This window comes from Scyliorhinus canicula, chromosome 1 (assembly GCF_902713615.1).
Source record: "Scyliorhinus canicula chromosome 1, sScyCan1.1, whole genome shotgun sequence".
NCBI lineage: Eukaryota > Metazoa > Chordata > Chondrichthyes > Carcharhiniformes > Scyliorhinidae > Scyliorhinus > Scyliorhinus canicula.
The window spans coordinates 107622886-107647636 of NC_052146.1; the positions used below are offsets into that span (position 1 = coordinate 107622886).

Consider the following 24751-nt stretch of genomic DNA (forward strand, 5'->3'; position numbering starts at 1 on the left):
AAACCCTGTTGGAATTCTTTTTCCCAGTTGATCAATGGTCACGAACCTGAAACATTACTGTTACTCTCCCCACACATACTACCTGACCAGCTGGTTAATTTCAGCATATTCTGTGATTTCAAATTTCTGGCACCTATTTTGCTATACTAAACCAGTATTTTGCTTTTGTGTAATAGTGCCTGTTGCCTAATACAGTACACAGACCACCTTTTCAAAAAAATTACTTTTCCTTTTAAAAAAAAAAGTTATATTTTGTACGTACCAAAATGCAGATCAGAACTGCTGAATTTTCAATGCCAAAAGAATTAATGTAATTCTTTTTTTAAAATAAATTTAGAGTACCCAATTATTTTTTCCAATTAAGGGGCAATTTAGAGTGGCCAATGTAGCTATCCTGCACATCTTTAGGTTGTGGGGGTGAAACCCACGCAGACACAGGGAGAATGTGCAAACTCCATACGGACAGTGACCCAGGGCCGGGATTCGAACCCGGGTCCTCAGCGCCGCAGGCAGCAATGCTAATCACTGCGCCACCGTGCTGCCCCCGAATGAATGTAATTCTAATGAAGTTATATACTTAATATTATCTCTTTGCTTCACAACATGTTGATTGACCTAATTTATTTTTGCTCACCTTGTCTGTTTTATTACCTCTTTCAGCAATTCTTTGACCATTTCATTTACTTCTATTAAAAATAAACCTAAGCTTAGATTGCTAATGCATGAGGCAGGATGTCGATCGAGCATTTTGCTTTTAAGTTTCATTTGAAGCACGTTGGAGACCACCTGCTGTTTCACTTATTTCTGGCCTGATGCCCTTTTAACTGCCTGGTGATACTCTTGATCTTTGATTTATGCTTTGATTCAAAGCAGCTTTTTCAGAATTCATGAGATGGGAGCAGATTTGCTTCATCTGATTTTTTTTCTTGATGTAGAACCACCTCTTGCCAATTGAACAATGTCCCATTTGATTCTTGAAGTCTCCAAATATTGGAATTGGCATAGCCTTGTATTCTACCCAGCTGGCGCAGTATGATAGTACACAAGCTCAACATGTCATTAGACATCCCTTCTGTTGAACAGAGCCCAAGTTCTTATTTTCTTGTCAATGCTTTAAGTTGAGCGGTGCTATATAAATTTATTGTACAGTGGGTTGCTATATTTCATTCTTGTAACAAACTTATTGTAAAAAAACGACCAGTCATGCTATCAACAATGTTTTTCCATGTTCCATAACAAAAATTTAACTAGCTTCACTCTGATACAATTGACATAATTTAGGAAGTTTGGCTTTAAGCAATTTTGCGTAATGCATATAGTTAGGATGTGGATATTACAAAGTCGCTACTCCTAGTAAGGTAGTAATTCTGTCCATCAGATTGAAATAAGAGTGAACCTAGGGAAAGTTTCTGGTAATATTGTGGAAAGTAGATTATTAACATTGTGGCGATGAACCCCTAATTTGGGAACATCAATTATTTAAAACCCAATGAAACAAAAAGTAACTTTTTTCTAATGAAGATTTTAAGGAAAGAGGCTTGTTATAATTTTTATACAGCAGTATTCATTTGAAAAGCATTGATGCAAATTATCATAGAATCTCTACAGTGCAGAAAGAGGTCATTCGGCCAATTGAATCTGCACTGACCCTCTGAAAGAACACAACACCCAAGCTCACTTCTTGGGTGTTGGGATATCGCTATAACCCCTTGACCTAACCTACACATCCCTGGACACCAAGGGATAATTTAGCATGGCCAATCCCCCAAACTGCACATATTTGGACTGTGGGACGCACCTGGAAGAAGCCCACGCAGACAGTGGAAGAACGTGCAATCTCCACACAAGTCACCCAAGGCAGGAATTGTACCTGGCACTGAGGGGCAGCAATGCTAACCACTGTGCCGCCCATTTTTAAAAAAGACATAAGCTGGAAAGATTCTAATAATTATCTGATATTTGAGTCCTGTTTTTTGTTGGAACCGATGAGTCAAAATATTGATGTGCAATTATTTGCTGATCTGCCGGAATTCTAGAATTATCAGTCCGCAAGGGTGACTTTAAACCCGAGTGATAACTTTTGACTCCTCCTTTCTCCTTCCTTTATTTCCTGTATGAAAAGAAAGAGTACTATTTCTATAAGTCCTTTCACTACCTTGGGGCAGTATTATCCAGCAAATGAATCACTTTGGAAATGTCACGGATGTTGTAAATGTGGCAACCAATTAACATCCAAACGAGACGAGTAAAAATAAGTCTGATTTAATTAAAACATTGGCATACTAGCCAAGTGCACATTACTGTCTTGCCAGTTCTCCACTTGGCACACATTTGACATTTTGAACTTCTGCAGGTTTAGTCCATTATGTTGACTACAATAATTTTTAAATAAAGTTCTGTGAGAGGACTGACACTTGCAACTGTGTAATGCGGAAGTTGTGATATTGTGATTTTGGGTTAAAGAATTTCAAACTCCTCCATATTTACGAAGTCCCTGACAATATCTAAAAATATAACCCCTTTTTCAGTTTAATTTGACTTTGTATGCTTAAAATATGTGTTGTGCCTTTCATTCCAAAAGCTAAGAGTTGAAATGACTCACTGCTCCGCGTGAGCAAAGCGAATAGCAATGTTCACCAGGTACCCAGGCTAAACAAAAAAAATTAATGATGTTACGACAGCCTCATTTCCAGCGATGGTGGCTTGTGATAAGAACTTCCAAGTTCTGCTAGATGCAAATGTGTGGTATATATAAATATTTGAGCGGGTGGCTGTTTGGCTTCATCTAGTGCTTTGAACATTGGTAGAAAGATTTTACTTTTTTACATTCCTGGTTTAACTTCAGTTGCAATATGATTTTTCACAAAGGTTTTGGAAGTTTGCATTTGTTTAATTGACTACAAAGTTCATGCCTCTTTGCCATAGCTGTATTACCACACTGCTGCATTTAAGGTATTTTTTTACCTTTTAATAAAAGTAACTTTTAAGCTTTATGCATTGACTTTGTTCTGGAAATCTGCAGAATAACTTTGGAAAATGACTAGTCAAGCTAACAGTTGAAAAGTTAAGTCTTCCAATTGAGGATTGTATTGGTGTACAGATACCTGTGTAATTTATAATTATTAAAACTGCTACAGGTGCACGGAACCTGCTTAACCTACACAATCAGTTGCTGCCTACTGATTTCAATAGTACAACCTAATAGTTCCAATTACTTCAAACCAATCCCTATTACATATGGACCTACAGCCTTAAACTACCGATCATACTAAATCTATTTGCATTATATTAATATAGTACATGTGGTTCCGTTTCTGAAAATCACCACTTGAAGTGAAACATTGGTTCTCATAGGAATCAAAACTGCAGTAGCAACTTCCCTATCAGAAAAAAGAATAAAATATTGTACCCAAAGTTGAAATACTTTACATTGCTAAATTCTTACATTGATAAATGAAAAAACTTAAGTTTTAAATATTGAAGTAAAATTTAACCATCTACTTGCTGTACCATCTCATTGCCATGCATCGTGTTCCCTAAACCTTCCATTCTCTGATCCTCCTAATTGCTGCAGGTCTCCTCTCCTATCCACCCTTTGGTTGAATCTCCAATCCTGTGACTCTCCCTCATTCCAGTTCCCTTTCCTGGAACTGCGGTTCCATTTGAAGATCCAGATCCGATCCAAACCCAGAGTTCCGATGTTGAGTTCTGATGATGCCGAAATGCTGAGATAGGATGCTACAATCCCATGTTATTTTTAAAAATGCTTCTACAATATGAGCTCCAGCTTTGAATCGGATGTGGATCTTCAGATGGGATTGCAGGTTCAGGTAAGGCAAGGGCCAAGAGGGTAGTTCGGGGAATGGAAGGGAGGCAGAGATGAGAGCCGCAACTCGAGGTTGGGTGGGCAGGTAAGGTTGCTGCTCCAAAATGGTGTTAATTGGGTCACACGGAAACAATATTAAAATCAGTCTTGTGACATTCAGCGAGATTACAGGTCCCATTACTATACCGACGTTAAAATGAAACAACGTTAAATGGGAATTTACCATAGTCCTGCTTAAATTATGGGAACTTTCATGGGATTGAAAATGTCTTGCTGCACAATTGCAATATTTGAGATACTTTGTGTTGAATCCTTTGCAGAGATTGCTTGAAATGCTCACTGACAAATGAAAAAGTCGGAATTAACTTTGGTTTTTTTCTTCGCCTTAAGCCACATTTTTCAGTGGCGCATTCAAAACTTGGGACCGCGATCTAATAAAAACACCCCCACCAGCAAGTTTCACTCCCAGGTCACACACCATCCTGACTTGGAAATATATTGCTGTATATTGATAATCGCTAGATAACACTCCTGGAACTGCTTTCCTAACAGCACTGTCCATACCCCGTGGGCTGCAGCAGTTCAAGAAAGTGACTCATCACCTTCCCCATGGCATTTAAGGATGGCCAACAAATGCTGACTGTAACAGAAATGCCAACATCCTGTGAGCAATGTTTTAAACATGTTTTGATGTGCTACTCAAATCCTTGATGTTCTTCTCTATTTCCTTAAATTACAAAGGACATTTTTTGACATTTTGTTTTGCTCTGCTGTCTTCTTAAAGTGTCACTTCCTTGAGTTTTGGACACCAATTAATACCTCTCCTCTGGTCATACTATGCATGTTCACAAGCAAGCTGGATGCCATGGATGGGATTAATTTCTGCATATGCTGGCAACCATGTATACTTCCAACAGGCGTTAGGAGCGTAGAATTGGAAAGCCTGTCACCGTCTCCACTCAACCTTTTACCAAACCAGTTTGCCCCTGGTGCTGCACAGTATAGCCCAAGAATCAAACATGAAGCCTTTATGAATTCATTTTTTTTTTTGTTTGGGGAATCTGGGCAGCATTTATGTGCATCCCTAATTGCCCCTTAAGGTGGAAGAGAGCTGTTTCTTGAAACGCTGCACTCCATGTGGTGAACGTGTTTTGAATGCAATTGGGTAGAACAAGAACAAAGAACAATTACAGCACAGGAACAGGCCCTTCGGCCCTCAGCCTGCGCCAATCCAGATTCTTTATCTAAACCTGTTGCCTATTTTCAAAGGTCTACTTCTCTCTGTTCCCCACCCGTTCATATATCTGTCCAGATGCATCTTAAATGATGCTATCGTACCCGCCTCTACCACCTCTGCTGGCAAAGCATTCCAGGCACCCACCACCCTCTGTGTAAAAAACTTTCCACGCACATCTCCCTTAAACTTTTCCCCCCTCACCTTCAAATCGTGACCCCTTGTAATTGACACCCCCACTCTTGGAAAAAGCTTGTTGCTATCAACCCTGTCCATACCTCTCATAATTTTTAGACCGTCCCCATAACCTCCGTCTTTCCAATGAAAACAATCCTAATCTACTCAACCTTTCTTCATAGCTAGCACCCTCCATACCAGGCAACATCCTGGTGAACCTCCTCTGCGCCCTCTCTAAAGCATCCACATCCTTCTGGTAATATGGCGACCAGAACTGCACGCAGTATTCCAAATGTGGCCTAACAAAAGTCCTACACAACTGTAACAAGACCTGCCGACTCTTGTACTCAATACCCCGTCCGATGAAAGCAAGCATGCTGTATGCCTTCTCGACCACTCTATCGACCTGCGTTGCCACCTTCAGGGTACAATGGACCTGAACTCCCAGATCTCTCTGTACATCAATTTTCCCCCGGACTCTTCCATTGACCATATAGTCTGCTCTTGAGTTAGATCTTCCAAAATGCATCACCTCGCATTTGCCTAGATTGAACTCCATCTGCCATTTCTCTGCCCAACTCTCCAATCTATCTATATTTTGCTGTATTCTCTGACCGTCTCCCTCGCTATCTGCAACTCCACCAATCTTAGTATCATCTGCAAACTTGCTCATCAGACCACTTATACCATCGTCCAGATCATTTATGTATATCACAAACAACAGTGGTCCGAGCACAGATCCCTGTGGAACACCGCTAGTCACCTTTCTCCATTTTGAGACACTCCCTTCCACCATTACTCTCTGTCTCCTGTTAGCCAGCCAGTTCTTTATCCATCGAGCTAGTACACTCTGAACCCCATACGACTTCACTTTTTCCATCAACCTGCCATGGGAAACTTTATCAAATGCTTTACTGAAGTCCATGTATATGACATCTACAGCCCTTCCCTCATCAATTAACTTTGTCACTTCCTCAAAGAATTCTGTTAGGTTTGTAAGACATGATCTTCCCTGCACAAAACCATGCTATCACTGATGATCACTTTTCTTCCAAATGTGAATAGATCCTATCCCTCAGTATCTTCTCCAACAGTTTGCCTACCACTGATGTCAAGCTCACGGGTCTATAATTCCCTGGATTATCCCTGCTACCCTTCTTAAACAAAGGGACAACATTAGCAATTCTCCAGTCCTCCGGGACCTCACCCGTGCTCAAGGATACTGCAAAGATATCTGTTAAGGCCCCAGCTATTTCGTCCCTTGTTTCCCTCAGTAACCTGGGATAGATCCCATCCGGTCCTGGGGACTTGTCCACCTTAATGCCTTTTAGAATACCCAAAACCTCCCCCTTCCTTATGCCGACATGACCTAGAGTATTTAAACTTCCATCCCTAGCCTCAACATCCATCATGTCCCTCTCCTTGGTGAATACCGGTGCAAAGTACTCATTAAGAAGCTCGCTCATTTCCTCTGACTCTACGCATAAATTCCCTCTTTTTTGTCTTTGAGTGGGCCAATCCTTTCTCTAGTTACCCTCTTGCTCCTTATATACGAATAAAAGGCTTTGGGATTTTCCTTAACCCTGTTAGCCAAAGATATTTCATGACTCCTTTTAGCCCTCTTTATTACGCGTTTGAGATTTGTCCTACTTTCCCGATATTCCACCAAAGCTTCATCAGTTTTGAGTCGCCTCGATCTTATGTATGCTTCCTTTTTCATCTTAGCTAGTCTCACAATTCCACCCGTCATCCATGGTTCCCTAATCTTGCCATTTCTATCTCTCATTTTCACAGGAACATGTCTGTAATAAACCTTTCCTTAAAAGACTCCCACATTTCAAATGTGGATTTACCCTTAAACAGCTGCTCCCAATCCACATTCCCGAGCTCCTGCCGAATTTAGTTATAGTTGGCCGTTCCCCAATTTAGCACTCTTCCTTTAGGACCACTCTCGTCTTTGTCCATGAGTATTCTAAGACTTATGGAATTGTGATCGCTATTCCCAAAGTAATCGCTGACTGAAACGTCAACCACCTGGCCGGGATCATTCCCCAATACCAGGTCCAGTATGGCCCTTCCCGAGTTGGACTATTTACATACTGCTCTAAAAAGCTCTCCTGGATGCTCCTTACAAATTCTGCTCCATCTACGCCTCCAAGACTACACGAGTCCCATTCAATGTTGGGGAAGTTAAAATCTCCCATCACAACCACCCTATTGCTCCTACATTGTTCTATAATCTGTCTACATATTTGTACCTCTACTTCACGCTCGCTTTTGGGAGGTCTATAGTAAAGTCCGAACAATGTTACTGCACCCTTCCTATTTCTTAGCTCTATCCATATTGCCTCAGTGCTCAAATCCTCCATCGTGCCCTCCTTAATCACAGCTGTGATATCATCTCTGACCAGTAATGCAACTCCACCACCCCTTTTACCTCCCTCTCTATCCCTCCTGAAGCATCTATACCCTGGGATATTTAGTTGCCAGTCTTGCACATCCCTCAACCCAGTCTCTAATACCAATAACATCATATTCCCACGTACTAGTCCAAGCCCTAAATTCATCTAATAATCGCTTATTGTCACAAGTAGGCTTCAATGAAGTTACTGTGAAAAGCCCCTTGTCGCCACATTCCGGCGCCTGTTCGGGGAGGCCGGTACGGGAATGGAACCCATGCTGCTGCCTTGTTCTGCACTACAAGCCAGCTGTTCAGCCCACTGTGCTAAACCAGTCCCTCTAAAGACAGTGAATAAATTAATGATAGGGCGGCATATGGCGCAATGGTTAGCATTGGGACTACAGGGCTGAGGACCCGGGTTCGAATCCTGTCCCTGGGTCACAGTCCGTGTGGAGTTTGCACGTTCTCCCCGTGTCTGCGTGGGTTTCAGCCTCACAACCCAAAGATGTGCAGGTTAGTTGGATTGGCCACGCTAAATTGCCCCTTAATTTGAAAATAAAATAATAATAATTGGGTATTCTAAATCTTATTTTTTAAAGAAGAAATTGATGATGCCATTGAAACACGCTAATCTTTTAAATAAGTTGATTTTGAAATTGGCGGAAACTTGGCTTGAATTCCAACCAAGGATCAGACTTTGAGTAATCTCCTAAGTTTTTCACTACTGGGTAATAGCTGCTGAATTTTGGCTTCCAAAAGGTTTGCAACCGTCTCTATCTTTGGTCTCGATTGTACACACAACTACAAGTCCATAATTGCTTTAAAATCTGATAAAGCAAGTTGTACCATTATCACAAAGCATTTTGTACAATGTTTAAACATTAGTGAGCATAATCTAAAAGGTTCAAATGTTAAATCTATTGATGTATTTTTGTTGCAATTTTGTAAAGTTCTATAAATGACAGCCAATGACCTTCTTTGAAATCTAATGATTTTGATCATGGTGACACGTCCTTGATGACCCACCTCTTCCAAAAGAAGTAATAAAGAAATGCACTTTGAAGAAACTAGGAAGGAGATTGATCTCTACTTATTTTTAAACCATAAAAGATTTATTCTCCATCCTTATTAGCCATGCGTGTGTTGGGCTAAATGGGACAATAAAATAAAATCATTTTTAAAAAAAATTTAGATTGCCCAATTATTTTTTCCAATTAAGGGGCAATTTAGCGTGGCCAATCCACCTACTCTGCACATTTTTGGGTTGTGGGGGCGAAACCCACGCAGACACGGGGAGAATGTACAAACTCCATATAATAAAATCATATGTAATTGCAAGCCAAATTTAATTAGTGATTTTATTGCTTTCTTGTTGATTCGATCTCAGTGCAAAAATAGGAAGTTTTCATTCTCTCCCATGCACAATGAGGACATTCCCCCAATTTATAAAGGGACTGTGAATCTAGCTGGTAAACATTGCGTATTGAGTTTGTCAGGGACTCAATTCAAAGTAATAGACTTACTCAATGTACAGGTGGAAAAATTGTACCCAGGTTAATCTGCATCTAGAATGCAGTGCTTATGCCACATTTCTAGTTTTTGTGTATCATATTCTGCACTAGTCATCTGCATTGGCATTTCTCATCTATATGCTGCCCCTAGGCAGCATTGTCCCAAAGGCAGTGTTAGTTTACACGCATACACTGATGATTCCCAGCTCTACCTCACCACCATCACACTCAATTCTTCGCTGTTGCTGAAATTATCAGACTACTAATGTGACATCCCGTACTGGATGAGCAGAAACATCTTCCGGTTTGATGTTGGGAAGATTGAAGCAGTTTTCAGTCCCTGTTCCAAACTTTGTTCTCTACCTACCAACTCCATCCCTCACTCTGGCAACTGTCTGAGACTAAGCCAACCTGTGTGCAACCTTGGTGTTCCATTTTATCTTGCAATGTGTTTCCAATCTTATTTTTATTCCAACATTTAGCCCACCTATTTGTAACTTTGCCCTGTCTCAATTCACCTGTTAAAACTCTCATTCATCTCTTTGCCTCTAGATCAGCTTATCAAATGCACCCCGGCTAGTCTCCTACATTCAATCCTCTGTGAGGCCATCCAAAACTGTTGTGTTATGTGTCTTGCAAGTCCTGTTCCTTGTCATACCTGTGCTGACTGACCTACGTTTACTCCTGGCCAAACAACATCTTGATTTTCATACTTCCCACCCCTGTATTTCAAATCACATCATGGCCTTGCCTCTCCCTCTCTGATCTTCTCCAGCCCCCAACCCACTATTGGCGCTCTAATTCTGGCTACCTGTGCATCTTAGATTTTAATTGCACCACTATTGGTGGCCGTCACTTCAATTGCTTGGGCCCCAAGTTCGAGAATACTTTTCCTACACCTCTGCCCCTCACTTTCCTCCTTTAAGACCCTCCTTAAAATCTACCTCTTTGACCAAGCTTTTGGTCTGACCTATATCTTCTTGTGTGTCACAGTGCCATATTATGTTTTATAATGCTCATGTGAGTGCCTTGGGATGTTTTAATACATTAAAGGCACTAACCATATTAGAAAGTTGTTTCAGATCTGCAATGTGTAATTATTTCTACCGTTCAGATTAAAATTCTTTTATTAAAATGAGCTCCAGTTTGCTTTGGTTTTAATGTTTGGGCTGAGCGTTGCGTTCTCCTTTCATATTAGTCCGAATAAAGGCATGCTCTAGCCTATTTGATTCTAGTCAGCTTTGTTTCGAATCTGTGTTTAATGTGCTGATTCACCTGCATTCTCAATTTATAATGCTTTCTCAATTTATACCGGTCACTTCTGGTCAATTCCCCCCCCCCCCCCCCCCGAATTAAGGGGCAATTTAGCGTGGCCAATACACCTACCTTGCGCTCTTTTGGGTTGCAGGGGGAGAATAAGGGTAGCATGGTGGTTAGCATCAATGCTTCACAGCTCCAGGGTCCCAGGTTCGGTTCCCGGCTGGGTCACTGTCTGTGCGGAGTCTGCACGTCCTCCCCATGTTTGCGTGGGTTTCCTCCGGGTGCTCCGGTTTCCTCCCACAGTCCAAAGATGTGCGGGTTAGGTGGATTGGCCATGCTAAATTGCCCGCAGTGTCCTAAAAAGTAAGGTTAAGGGGGGGTTGTTGGGTTACGGGTATAGGGTGGATACGTGGGTTTGAGTAGGGTGATCATTGCTCGGCACAACATCGAGGGCCGAAGGGCCTGTTCTGTGCTGTACTGTTCTATGTTCTAATGTGCAAACTCCACATTGACAGTGATCCGGGCCGGGAGCGAACCCGGGACCTCAGCGTGAGGCAGCAGTGCTAACCACAGTGCCGCCCACCTCTGGTTAAATTTAAGTACATTTAAATATCTTGCAAAGCAGTTTTCAAAGGTGATCCCTTTATAATATTTTATATAGTTACTTAAGTTCATGTTGACAAATTTTCTGTATGATTTAAGGACCGCACATAGAACTTTTTCATTATTAGATTTATGCATAGAATTTCTAAATTGGTAACAATTGCATCTTTTAAGTAATGTTTTATTAATTCCAGAGAGAGTATTAGACATGGCTTAAATGAATTGCTTCTTTGAATGTGGAGCTGTTTGATTTTAAAAGTACCTAGAAAATAGTTGTTTGACAGCATTTTGTTAATGTGGAACAGTTCATATCGATTTTCCAATCAGTATTATGCTGAGAATTTTCAATTGAACCATACAGGCTGAATCCTGCTCCATACTCTGCCTGTTGTACCCTAGCACAAATTGACAGTTTTGGGAAAGGGGGAAGAAAAACTGTTTGCCAAAGATGTAAAATGGTATTTGGCCTGGAAAATCCTAAGCTGCTGACTAGTTTGGGGCCTCACGGTAGCATGGTGGTTAGCATCAATGCTTCACAGCTCCAGGGTCCCAGGTTCGATTCCCAGCTGGGTCACTGTCTGTGCGGAGTCTGCACGTCCTCCCCGTGTGTGCGTGGGTTTCCCCCGGGTGCTCCGGTTTCCTCCCACAGGCCAAAGATGTGCGGGTTAGGTGGATTGGCCATGATAAATTGCCCGTAGTGTAAGGTTAATGGGGGGATTGTTGGGTTACGGGTATATGGGTTACGTGGGTTTAATTAGGGTGATCATTGCTCGGCACAACATCGAGGGCCGAAGGGCCTGTTCTGTGCTGTACTGTTCTATGTTCTAGTTCATCCTTTTATTAAAGGATTGATCACCTTGAGACCTGGAATGTTGAACTAGGCTGCATAATTGGATTCAGAGGAACATTTTTGCAATAAAAACAAATTTTCAAGATGCACAGTATTGAAAATACCAATAGACTGGTTCAAATTACTTTGAAACTTAATTGTTGTAGCAAAATTAATCTATAGTTTGACCTAGATATTGCAGAAGAATGCTGGAGTTAATTTGAGTGCTGACTAAATTACTTGCGGCTATTCTGATTTGATGAGGGGTTTTGAGACTTGTACCTGGGAGAACTAAAAATAAATAATGCAATGTGGTTCTTTACTCCCCAGTTACAAAGCAATTGTACTGTAATGCACAGTTCAGAGAAAGATTGCAGGTGTTCAAACAAAATAAAATATAGAACAACAGCCTTCCCATAGACTGTGCCTATCAATTTAGGATCAACATTCATTAAGTTCCCTTTGACCTCAAACTGATCAGAGATGTTGTCAAAAATAACCCGGATCTTGGGAGCAGCAGCACTCATTGCCTGATTGCTGCTGCGCTCAGAAATTCCCTGACTCAATGTTGCTGCACATTTCTACTGGAGCTTTCTGAGCCCTACTTTCCCAGCACAACGATCCATCGGGGAACTCCCTCAGACTGGAGTAGACCGCAACATCTGCTATATGGTAAGTTTTTAAAAATCAAAGATCCATGTACCCTGCAGATCTTTGGGTTGTGAGGGTGAGACCCACGCAGACACGGGGAGACCGTGCAAACTCCCCACATACAGGAGGCCGGGATTGAACCCGGGTCCTCGGTGCCATGTGGCAGCAGTGCTAACCACTGCGCCACCATGCTGCCCTTATTTCTGTGTCCTATTTTTTGGAGAGTGAACTGCGATAGTGCCGAGAGGAGATCTTCAACTTAGATGTTTGGAAATCTCGATGTTCAGGAAATTAATTTTTCCTTTATTTGTTCATGGGATGTGACCATCGCTGGCAAGGCATCATTTGTTACCCTTGGTGCTGGTCAGCTGCCTTTTGAACCACATCAGATCATGTGGTATATCCTACAGTATTAAGCAGCGTGTTCCAAGGATTTTGACCGAGTGGCAATGAAGGAATGGCAACATGGTTCCAAGTCAGTATGGTGTGTGACTTGATGAGAATTTGCAGATCATGGTGTTCCCATGCACCTTCGTTCTTCACTGTAATGTTGGTTGTGGGTTAATAGCTGATGTCAAAGGAGCCATGGCATGTTGTTGCATTACATCTTGTAAAGACTTGATTAGCTAGTAATCAGATTTTGGTAGTCTTTATGGCGTGACTACTCACTTTTACATGCAGTGGAAGATTTGAAACTTGGGTCCCATGCTTTCGAGACCGCTGCCAGGGATGAGGGACTTCAGTTGTATGGAGAACCCAGAGTGTTTTCATTTAGAACAAAAAAAGCAAAGAGAATATTTGTAACAGGTGCTCCAAATTGTGACCTATTTTAGTATAGTAAATGAGAATTTATCCTGTGGCAGTAGGGTTGATACAGAGGACACATTGAGCTGATTGGCAAAAGAACTAGAGGCAAACGAGACATTTGTTTTAACAGAATCAGTTGTTGTCCGGGTTGCGCTGCCTGAAAGATGGTGGAAATCAATTCAATAGTGACATTCAAAAAGGAATCAGAAAAATACTTGAAGGAAACAAAGGAATTATTTACAGGCCGAAGGAGAAAGAACAATGAAATGGGATTAATTGGAAAGGTCGAGCAAAGACGTGTGATAGAGATGGAATGGCCTCCCACATGTACCATGCCATTTCTGACTTTCTGAATTACAGCGTCCCTATAGTAGCCTTACCTGACATTAGTTGAGCATACTTGAACCTTCTAATCTCTCTAACCCAGTGTTGTGTAACATTTAACAGCTGGTCCATTTGGAAACATGTTCTACGTTACTAATACAATGTCTTATACAATGTTATAATTGTGTGCTCACGGTGTCATAGGTACTCTCTGATCACTATTTTTCTCATGGGCTCTTGAGAACTTTTAATTTTGCTCATTGGTTGAAGCAGCAAATAAAGCTGTCTTGTACCATTTGGATTATATGGCTGACTTCACTGCCACACATCCTATGAATGCTCAACAACAACTTGGAGTATTTAAAGTAGGCTTCATGTGTTTTTATGGAAGTACACACCAGATGTTTGGTTGGAACAGCTGCTGTATTTTACCCATCTGTTGTCTCTGCGCTGTAAATGAGAAATGGATCGTGTTAATTGTTGAATATACACCAGGAAGTGTCGTTTCTGCAACTCTGCTATATATTGTAAGTTTAGGACTTGCATATATGTGCACATGTATGTTTATATAGGGTGGTGTGATCCAAGGGCAGCACGGTGGCGCAGTGGTTAGCACTGCTGCATCACAGTGCTGAGGTCCCAGGTTCGATCCCAGCTCTGGGTCACTGTCTGCCTGGAGTGTGCACATTCTCCCTCTGTTTTCATGGGTTTCACCCCCACCCCCCCCCCCCCCCCCCCCAAAGAACCCAAAGATGTGCAGGATAGGTGGATTGGCCACGCTAAATTGCCCCCCAATTGGAAAAAATGAATTGGGTGCGATCCAATGGCTGCCCTGGAAATTCAGCTCGCCACGGCACAGCGTGGCCAAAACGGGAGACTGCTCCCAACCAACCGGACCAAGCTCGAGTCCCAGGCTAGCCACATGGATCCCTGCCGTCTATGGCAAGACATAACAGGCTATAATGGGAGGACGACCTGGGGATGGAGATAGGGTGGGGACTCTGGAGCGAAGCACTGCATAGGGTCAACTCCACCTCCACGTGCGCAAGGCTCAGCCTGACGCAACTAAAAGTGGTACATAGAGCCCACTTAACGAGAAACCGTATGAGTAGGTTCTTCCCGGAGGTGGAGGACAAATGTGAGCGGTGCCAGAGAGGCCCGGCCAACCACGCCCACATGTTCTGGTCTTGCCCCAGACTTGTGGAGTACTGGACAGCCTTCTTCGAGGCTATGTCCAAAGTGGTGGGGGTGAGGGTGGAGCCATGCCCGATAGTGGCGGTCTTCGGGGTTTCAGACCAGCCAGATCTATTCCTGGGGAGGAGGGCGGACGCCCTTGCCTTTGCCTCCCTGATTGCCCGCCGTAGAATCCTGTTTGGCTGGCGGTCAGCAGCACCACCCAGAGCTGCATACTGGCTGTCCGACCTCTCGGAATCTCTCCAAATGGAGAAAATCAAATTCGCCATCCGAGGGTCGGACGACGGCTTCCACAGAACGTGGGAGCCATTCATGCAACTGTTCCGGGACCTGTTTGTGGCCAACGTACATGAGGAAGAATAGTCGGGTGGCCAAGAACCAGGGGAAAATGGACGGGAATCGGGGGAAGGTAGCCGGGTGGGGGGGGGGGGGGGGGGGGGGGGGGGGGGGCTACGGGCTCGGTATGGGGGTTTGATGGCAAGCCAAGGCCCAAAACCAAACTATAAATAAATGCCTATAAACATGTGCCTCGGCCATATTGGGGAATGTAAAATATGTATGCTGGCTAAAGGGGGCGGCCACAATTATTGTTATGAAGATGCTTACCTGTAAATATTCATGTTAAATTTTTGTGTTTTCCTTTTTTTTTTCTCTCTCTCTAATAACTTGTAATTTGTCATATATAAAATATGAAAACTCAATAAAAAAAACATTTATAAAAAAAGACATAACAGGCTATCTAGGCTACAAGATGAAGGCATGTAAAATCTTCGGCTCCAACACACCCCTCCCTGATGAGCTCAACGCATTCTATGCCCGCTTTGAGCAAGAGGTCAGCAAGAGCGAGCCCACCACCCCAGAAGCCACGGATGAACTTGTACCTGAGATCACCACTGCAGACGTCAGAGCAGCCTTCTCGAAGGTCAACCCACAGAAAGCCACTGGCCCAGATGGGGTACCCGGGCGAGCACTCGGGTCTTGCGCAGATCAGCTGGTGGGAGTATTCGCAGGCATCTTCAACCTCTCTTTACGACAATCCGAGGTCCCTATCTGCTTCAAGAAGACGACCATCATCCCTATCCCAAAACAAAGCCAAGCAGCGGGCCTAAATGACTATCATCCAGTGGCTCAGACATCCATCACCATGAAGTGCTTCGAAAGGTTAGTCATGGCACGAATCAACCCCAGCCTCCCAGATTGCCTTGATCCACTACAGTTTGCCTACCGCTGCAACAGGTCCACAGCAGACACCATCTCCATGGCCCTGCATCTATCCTGGAACACCTAGATAACAAAGACACCTATGTCAGACTCCTGTTTATCAACTACAGCTCAGCCTTCAACACCATCATTTCTACGAAACTCATCTCCAAACTCCGTGGCCTTGGCCTCGGCTCCTCCCTCTGCGACGGATCCTGAACTTTCTAACCCACAGACCACAATCAGTGAAGATAGGCAACACCTCCTCCACGATCATTCTCAACACCGGTGCCCCACAAGGCTGTGTCCTCAGCCCCCTACTATACGCCTTATGCACCTGTGACTGTGGCCAAATTCCCCTCCAACTCGATTTTCAAATTTGCTGATGACACCACCGTAGTGGGTCGGATTTCAAACAATGACGGGACAGAGTACAGGAATGAGAGAGAATCTGGTGAACTGGTGCGACGACAATAATCTCTCCCTCAATGACAAAACGAAGGAGATTGTCATCGACTTCAGGAAGCTTAGTGGAGAACATGCCCCTGTCTACATCAGTGGGAACGAAGTAGAAAGGGTCGAGAGCTTCAAGTTTTTAGGTGTACAGATCACCAACAGCCTGTCTTGGTCCCCCCATGCTGACACTATAGTTAAGAATGCCCACCAACGACTCGACTTTCTCAGAAGACTGAGGAAATTTGGCATGTCAGCTACGACCTTCACCAACTTCTACAGATGCACCATAGAAAGCATTCTTTCTGGTTGTATCACAGCTTGGTATGGAGCCTGCTCTACCCAAGACCGCAGGAAACTACAAAAGGTCGTCCATGTAGCCCAGTCCATCACGCAAACCAGCCTCCCATCCATTGTGTCTATCTATAATTCCCGCTGCCTCAGAAAGGCAGCCAGCATAATTAAGGACCCCAGGCACCCCGGACATACTTTCTTCCACCTCCTTCCGTCAGGAAAAAGATACCAAAGTTTGAGGTCACGTACCAACCGACTCAAGAACAGCTTCTTCCCTACTGCCATCAGACTTTTGAATGAACTTACCTCGTATTAAGTTGAGCTTTCTCTTCACCATGCTATAACTGTAACATAATATTCTGCAGTCTCTCCTTCCTTATGTATGGTATGCATTGTTTGTACAGCATGCAAGAAACAATACATTTCACTGTATACTAATACATGTGACAATAAATCGAATCAAACCCAGGACCTACCCGGCTCACAACACCTCGCGAGATCTAATGCGACCTCGCGGCATGTTGCGATGTAAATCTCGCCCATTGTGGGTGGGATCGCTTTTTGCCAAGCAGTAGGTCTCACTCTAATGTACAGATTCCCTGAGACTTTGGGGTTCATCCCCTTAAACTCTGAGACCTTGGGCGAGTGCCGTTCAGCACTGGTCCCCACAAATGGGGACCAGACGGAACAGCACTCGTGGGGGTGAATCGCGCCCATAATCCTTGGAACCAAGGATGCACCCTATGAAAGGATTGCATAATCAAGAGCAAAATGTTTATGAAAACACCAAAATCTTATAACATCTTATCAATATTTTTGAATGGGATGTACTGGCTATTGAGTTAGTTCTAGTATGTTTGCCAAACATTTTGTGGAGGGAAGAGTTTGAGTAGAGGAGAGTGCTTGCTTTGTAGAAAATGTATCCATCACTCCCAGTTTACAGCACAGCTGCCACAAGTTAGCAAAATACAGTATAGAGGCTGAATGGTATCTATTTCCCTGGAGTCTATTTAACTTTATAACCTGCAAATTTATCAAGTAGCGTAAAGCAGTACCACCTGTCTATGCACAGTATCTGAACCGTGGGCTTTCTTGCGAAGATTAGCTAGCCTTGTCTCCAGGCAAAAGCAGCAGTAATTCATCTCTGACTGTCACCATTGCCTGGGTGAGGCGCATGCTGCATATGTGAGATCGTCTGTGACAAGTAGGCAAACCAGATTTTATTTTAAGATGATGGAACTCACCAGTGCATTGGAGAATAGGAAGAATTGTTGCCCGTGGGAATTTATTTAAGGCTGAGTTTGATTTTGATGGACAAGGGAGTCCATGGTTATGAGAAGTAGACAGGTAAGTGGAATTGAGGTCGCAATCAGATCAGCCATGATCATGGCAGAGCAGGCTCGAGGGGCCAAATGGCCAACTGGTGCGCCTAGTTCCTTATTTTCTTGTTGGACAGGTGGCAAGCTCCAACTTTTGAATGTTGGGATTTGCCTTTTTCAAGTTACTGTCTGCAAGTTATAATTCAGTCAACACTGTAAACTGCAGCACTCCTTGATTGGCTTAAAATGTACAAACCTAACTACTTTCATAATGCAGTGGGCCAATGAAATACAATTTCTCTACCCTCGCCATCAGCGTTTTGTATTTTTAACAGCTGCACTTTACTGTGGTGTAATAACGTTTTGAGTCCTCCTGAACTTGGAAGTTGCATTTACTTCCTGTTTCACTTCACCTGTTTTCCCTCTGGAAGTTTCAACCAAACTGCTAACCTGGGTTCTCTGAGGAGGTAGCATCTCCTCCCTCCTCCAGTGCAATATGGTTTTAGTGATTTGTTTCTGTTTCTGCTAACTATAGGAACATTTTCAAAGACCATTCATGGCACTCTTTAAAAATCACTTTCCTCAGAGCGATGGAGCAGTTGTACTAAGTTGCCATTGAAGAAAAACAATTGGCAAGAGAGATGGTGGCAAAAAAGGAGAATTTTCAAAAATCTGAAGTTTCTGTGAATATTTCTAAATGTTTGCAATGAACCTTTTCTACCCCTACAGGTAATGGGTAACCTATAATAAATGAGTGTGTATGTAAATATAGGTTTTGCTGTCCAGGGCCTGATCCATATCGACATTACCACCTTGCTTACCTTCCCACCCTCCCAATGCTCTTTATAAAATAACCAGTAGTGTTTTATATTAGTTTCTGCAAATTAGGTCTGATGCAATTTAATTTTACCTTCCCAGTTAGATCAGTTGTGTTTTCCACTTTTTGCATAACTTTTCTCTTTCTCCCTTCCAATCATCTCCTATCTGGTAGTAGGAACTATTGTTGAAAATGTGACTCCCCACCCCACTGACAATATTGTGGAATTCATTTTGTTGGTCAACTCTATGTAACCTTCCCCGAATACATTTGAGCTACCTAGATCCTAATTTAGAATAAGACAAGGTTTCTGATGCTGTTTCTTGTCATTCAATAACACAACAACCATGGAGTTGATGCTCATGTATGTCCTCTATTAGAAACAGCGCTAAGAATAACTTCACTAGTATAATTAACAATGGTGGCTCTTATTGCAGGCAGAGGGCGAAGACAATTTGAAGAAGATGCAACTGATGGAATTAGCTATTCTTAATGGTACCTACAGAGATGCCAATATCAAAGCACGTAAGGGAACTGCATTTTATTTGCAATTGTTTTTATTTAATATGATGCACTTAATAGCTTGGGATACTGGGTTATGCAGTGGGTTACAATGCCTTCATTTGTCAACATCCAAGAACTTGCATTCATATAGTGCCGTAACATAGTAAAATGCTCTACAAGAGGGGCACCGAGCCACATAAGGGATATTGAAGTACGTGCCCAAAAGCTTGGCCAAAGATTTTAAAGGATCATCTTGAAGGAGAGAGAAAGCGGTGAAGAGATTTGGGAAGGGAAACCCAGAGCTTGGGGCCCACACATCTGAAAGTGGTGATTAAAATCAGATGGTCAAGGAGCCAGAATTGGTGGAATGCAGAGATTTGGAAGATTGTAGGGCTAGAGAAGGTGCAAAGATGGGGCGTGCTGAGGTGATGGAGGAATTTGAAAACCGTGATAAATTTTAGAATTGTTTTGCTTAACCAGGAGCTAGTGTAGGCCAGTGAACAAGTGTGCTTTCTGATTTCTCCTTGATCCAGTGGGTGGGTTGGAGCCATTGACTGGATGCAAATCTAGACTGATTCCTCTTGTGTAAAAGTAACTAAATAAGTAGTCAATCCCTGAAGTTCTCAGCTGGGCTCAAGTTATCCTGATGATATAACTACCTATGCCTTGAAAAGCCTTTAACGTGCCTGTATGGTGTCAACGGCTCTCATGTTGGCTACGTCGCCTTGTCGAGCAGTAAATGTTGACATGCTGCAAGTAGTGCTAGGAAATTGAATATCTTCCAATTTCAGACAATTGTGTTTGTGAACCACTGCAAGGTGTCTTGAACTTATAATTTATTTTCAACTACTTGTGATGGAGAAACTGTCTACATGGGCTATTGTGTTCCGCCTGTCTAGACATAAACTCATGCTTTCAGAAGAATGAGTGGGTGTGGCTGAAAGCTGCTGTAGTTGTATATCACCCATTTTAAAACTTGAAGCTGTTCTTTAAGCTATTGCTGACTGTTTTCTAATGAAGAAGATTAAAACTGAACTTTGCATCTTAAAAACTATTTTGATTAAGATTACTGATATGTAAGTTTAGTATATAAATGTATTCAATAATTATAGGATGGCAACAAATGGTTTGTTTAAAATTGATCAAATTCTGAAACTCCAGTCCTTGGGAACTAGATAATTTGAACCATTGAGGATTTCCTTGAGCAACATCTATCAAATGTATGCTAAACTTAATTGAGAGATCAGTTTTGTTGGCACCCTAAATATTTGTTTTAATCAGTTTTGTTTTCAGTTTAATCTTTGAACCTTGAAGGAATAGATAAGAATTTTCTTTTGAGTGGAGTATTGTCTTATTTCATATTTTACCCACTACTTGTCTGAAATGATCAGTTTTACAACTTCATGGGTTTTTCTTTCAAAATATTCACTTGCATGATTGTGCATAAGTATGTAGCTTTGCATACTGAATACATGGATGAGGTGGTGCCAATTGATAATTTTTTTGACCATTCAAGTATCTGGCCGACACTTCTGGAATATTTAAAAAATGTAGCCGATGTGACGGTCCCCACACTTTGAGGGATGGTTCCAGAACTAATTCTAGTTTGTAGTTAAAAGTGACAGAAATTGGTTAATTATAATATTTGGTTCCACCTAGAATCATAAAATCCCTACAGTGCAAAAGGAATCCATCCGGCCCCTTGAGTCTGCACCGTGCCTCCGAAAGAGAACTCTACCTAGGCTCACTCCCCACCCTATCCCCGTAACCTCACCTAACTGTTGAACAATATGGAGCAATTTAGCATGGCCAGTCCATCTTATTGCACATCTTTGACTGGGAGGAAACCGGAGCACCCGGAGGAAACCCAAGTGGACATGGGAGAATGTGCACACTCAGTCGCCGATGGCCACCTGAACTGATGATATGTAGCAGCAGTATTTGTCATACAAATTCACGTAGTACACAATCTGTTTGCTTAGTTCTTATACTAAAGCCAAATACTACTAGATCCAGGAAATCTGAAATTAAAAACAGCAAAGGTTGAAAATATTCATTGGGTCAGGCAATGTGTCTGGAGAGAGAATCAAAGATAAAACCTTTTCAACCGTAACTCTTGTTACTCTCTCCACTCGTGCTGCCTAATCTGCTGAGTATTTAAAGCATTTTCTGATATTTCAGCATTGCTCTTATAGACTGAATTTCTCTTGAGAAACTTGGCTATGAACAAGTGGCATCACCTTGCATGTACCCAACATAACTGCGTTTTTTTGGTCAAATCTTTTATAAATTTTGCACTCGTTTGAATGCAGCTGAATACAAGAATTCAATACTATGCCATTTAAAAGTTTCACTGTCTGTACCAGAGAATAATTGGGGCATGTAGCTATGTTTATTCATTTTACAGTTTTATCTGAGATCTGTGGGTATTGCATAAAACTCAAAATAATGGGATTGATTCAACCAAAAATCTATTTTAAGAATTAAGTTTGAAATATATTGAGTAGTGATACACATTTGTTTTTGATAACTCTGAAGGAAATTTACACATTGTCTTCATATTTTTCACTTCCAGAATATTATAGACGTTGTTTGAGCATGTGCTATTTTAGGAACAAAAAGAGGGGGTTAGATACACACTTGATCTCAGATGACTGGTGTTAAATGTTGCTTATCATATGGCTTATTTCAACTACAGATTTATGTTTACTTATGATATTTGCTGTCTATATCACTTTAGTTGGCAGTCTATTTTCTTTAAATTTTGCTTGATGAATATTGGTAATGGGAGATCAGCTTGCAATGGGGCTGCTTGTGTGGATACATGTGATCATTGCATGGACTAATTTCCTGTTTTCCTTCCCTATCATACTTTTTCTTTAATTCTTTCCCTCCTGTTTCCTGCTCACCATCCTTTCCCCCCCCCCCCCCCCCCCCCCCCCCCCCTCCTCAATCCCGTTGCTTACTGCAGCTACCCTTGCCTTTTCTCTTGCAGCAACGTCGCAGGGTCCACGACTGATAACTGGACCAGCTGCACCCATGCTTCCACCAGCTGCCTTGCGTGCCTCTACGCCAGCTGGTCCTGCCATAATGAATATAATTAGGCCAATTCAGACAACTGCAGTTATGCCTAATGGAACCCCTCATCCAACTGCCTTAGTATCATCTTCGCCAGAAGCTGGTATAATCTATACAACACCGTACGATTACCCATACGCTCTGGCACCAGCTGCATCGCTACTGGAATATCCAATGGAGCCATCTGGGGTTCTAGGTAAGCAAAGTCATAAAGTAAGATTTTAAGTGTTAACATTGTTTTTCAGAATTTTTCTTGGGTCCTAAAACAAAAATACTTGATTTATAAAATTTTACAGCTTTGTCCACTTTAAAGGATTGCCGTACCTATTACGTTAAGGTGTGTACACTTGCTGTGGGGTAGCTCAAAGCCTGCCATTGTACAGATGGAGTTTGTCACAAGGAATTTGTTGTGACTTCTGCCAATTTCCATCCCTTGATCTAAAGGATGACAGCTGGTAGATCTTTCTTGCGATGGTTGCATCTTGGGGCTGCAAGATGGGTGGTGGGCAATGGGGCAGTTGAACAGATCGCCATTGTTTGGTAGGTGACGTGCAGCACAGATGGTTTCAACCAGCTTGTGTGTTTTTGTCCGTCGGTGGATGTTTGGGGGAGTATGTTTGTGAGGACAGGAAGCCAGGGGCGGAGTGCTGAGCAGAGGGTTCCAGTTCTGATGCACTTTGTTGCATTCAATTGAGTGCCAACAAGATCTGTGAGAGATTACAGACAGATGTACAATACTCTGGATCTCAGCACTTGTCCTATCTTACTCTGCAACTGAGTGTTGTGGCAGTAGTACCCCATGTCTGTCCAGTAAGTTGGTTAGGAGGTTGTTTCTGGTTTTGACACTTGCTGCTGTTTTCTTCAGATGTTGCCTAAAGAACGGAGTCCTGTCTAAATTCGCTCCCAAGTATGTTGGGTTGGGATTGTGCTTTAGTCACCGGCCATCCATGTAGATGTGTAAATCTTTTTTTGGCGTTGACATTGTGGATCTGGAATTCACCAGGGAAGCTGAAGATCCTACCAGCAGACTGAATAGTCTCTTTCTTCTCTCTTTCCCCCCCCCCCCCCCCCCTCCCCCCCCAGCACATTGTTCTACTTATAAATTAAAATTAACTGACCTTTTAATTGATTACCAATCACTTTGAGTCCACTCGATACATTCAGTGTTGAGTGGAATAGATAAGATAGATTATGAATAGAAATGAATAACAAATTTCAAAGCAATATAGTGGAGAGCATTTCCTGTGAACTGCAAGGCAGTGTAGTAGATACAAGAGGCATTCGTAGCAGTGGGTGAGACACTAGAAGAGGAAACCAATTACTGATATGCTTTATTGAACAGTGCACTTTCTGATAAAAGCTTTTATACATGATTAACATATATATTATAAAATACTGATTATAAAATGCTACTTATTTTACCATGCTTGGACAAATTGCCCTGTAGAAATAGTTATTTTGTGCTAGAACAGTGACTGGAAATTTAAAAAGAAAATAGAGGTATGGTTTTAATGATTTCCAGCATGTAGTTGTTAAAATGACCACCTTGACTATGAAACTGGGGAAATGATTGCAAGCTATATTCCTTCTGGAAAAATTGGAACAGAAGAGAATTATGCAATTTGTGAAATTTCATTTTTGTTTGTTCATGGGATAATGGGCATCCGTGGAAAGGCCAGCATTTATTGCCAATTTCTATAAAACTGTGACGCTTTCTTGCCATTTCAGAGGGCAGCCAAAATTGAACCACATTTTTGTTGGTTTGAATTCCCACATTGGCCAGACTGGCTAAGAGCAGCAGATTTCCTTCCTTAAAATACATTAAAACTTATCGGGTTCACTAATGGAAATTCTATAGTTTCATGTTTTCAGATTTTATTTAATTGCAGTTAAATTCCCCAGCTGCAGTGGTGGGATTTAAATTCTTCTTTCCAGATTATTCAACCGTCAGATTATGGTGACATAAATTGCAGTCATACCCATGCTGCCAGCTCATTATAAAAACATTTTATTTTCTCATGGAAGTGATTTGGGGTATTTGAAGACCTTGGGATGAGAAAGTAGTGTTTGCTATTTCAGCTGCTGTTATTAAAGCCAATCTAACGTTGCACATTTTCTAGATATTCTGACGCTAAAATGGGACTTCATCCTGTTGCTTAGTAAAGTGAGAACGTAATTTTAAAATTCTGACCTTTCTCCCCGTGTCTGGGTGTGTCTCACCCCCACAACCCAAAAAGATGTTCAGGGTAGGTGAACTGGCCACGCTAAA

The 24751-nt window shown here is 42.2% G+C and overlaps 1 protein-coding gene across 9 annotated transcripts in view; it reads left to right on the forward strand.

Moving 5' to 3' along the window:
• LOC119966025 (protein quaking-like) overlaps positions 1-24751 on the forward strand; it is a 145206-nt gene that overhangs the window by 111850 nt on the left and 8605 nt on the right. For 7 of the 9 annotated variants that reach the window (XR_005460665.1, XR_005460666.1, XM_038797178.1 and 4 more), the window contains exons 5-6: positions 19338-19425; positions 22376-22678. Coding sequence is in view for 7 of the 9 variants with exons in the window: in XM_038797178.1 (XP_038653106.1) it covers positions 19338-19425; positions 22376-22678 (391 nt within the window). In the remaining 2 variants the exon portion in view is untranslated. The remainder of the gene's footprint in view (positions 1-19337; positions 19426-22375; positions 22679-24751) is intronic. The other 2 variants (XM_038797210.1, XM_038797218.1) reach the window with 1 other exon arrangement.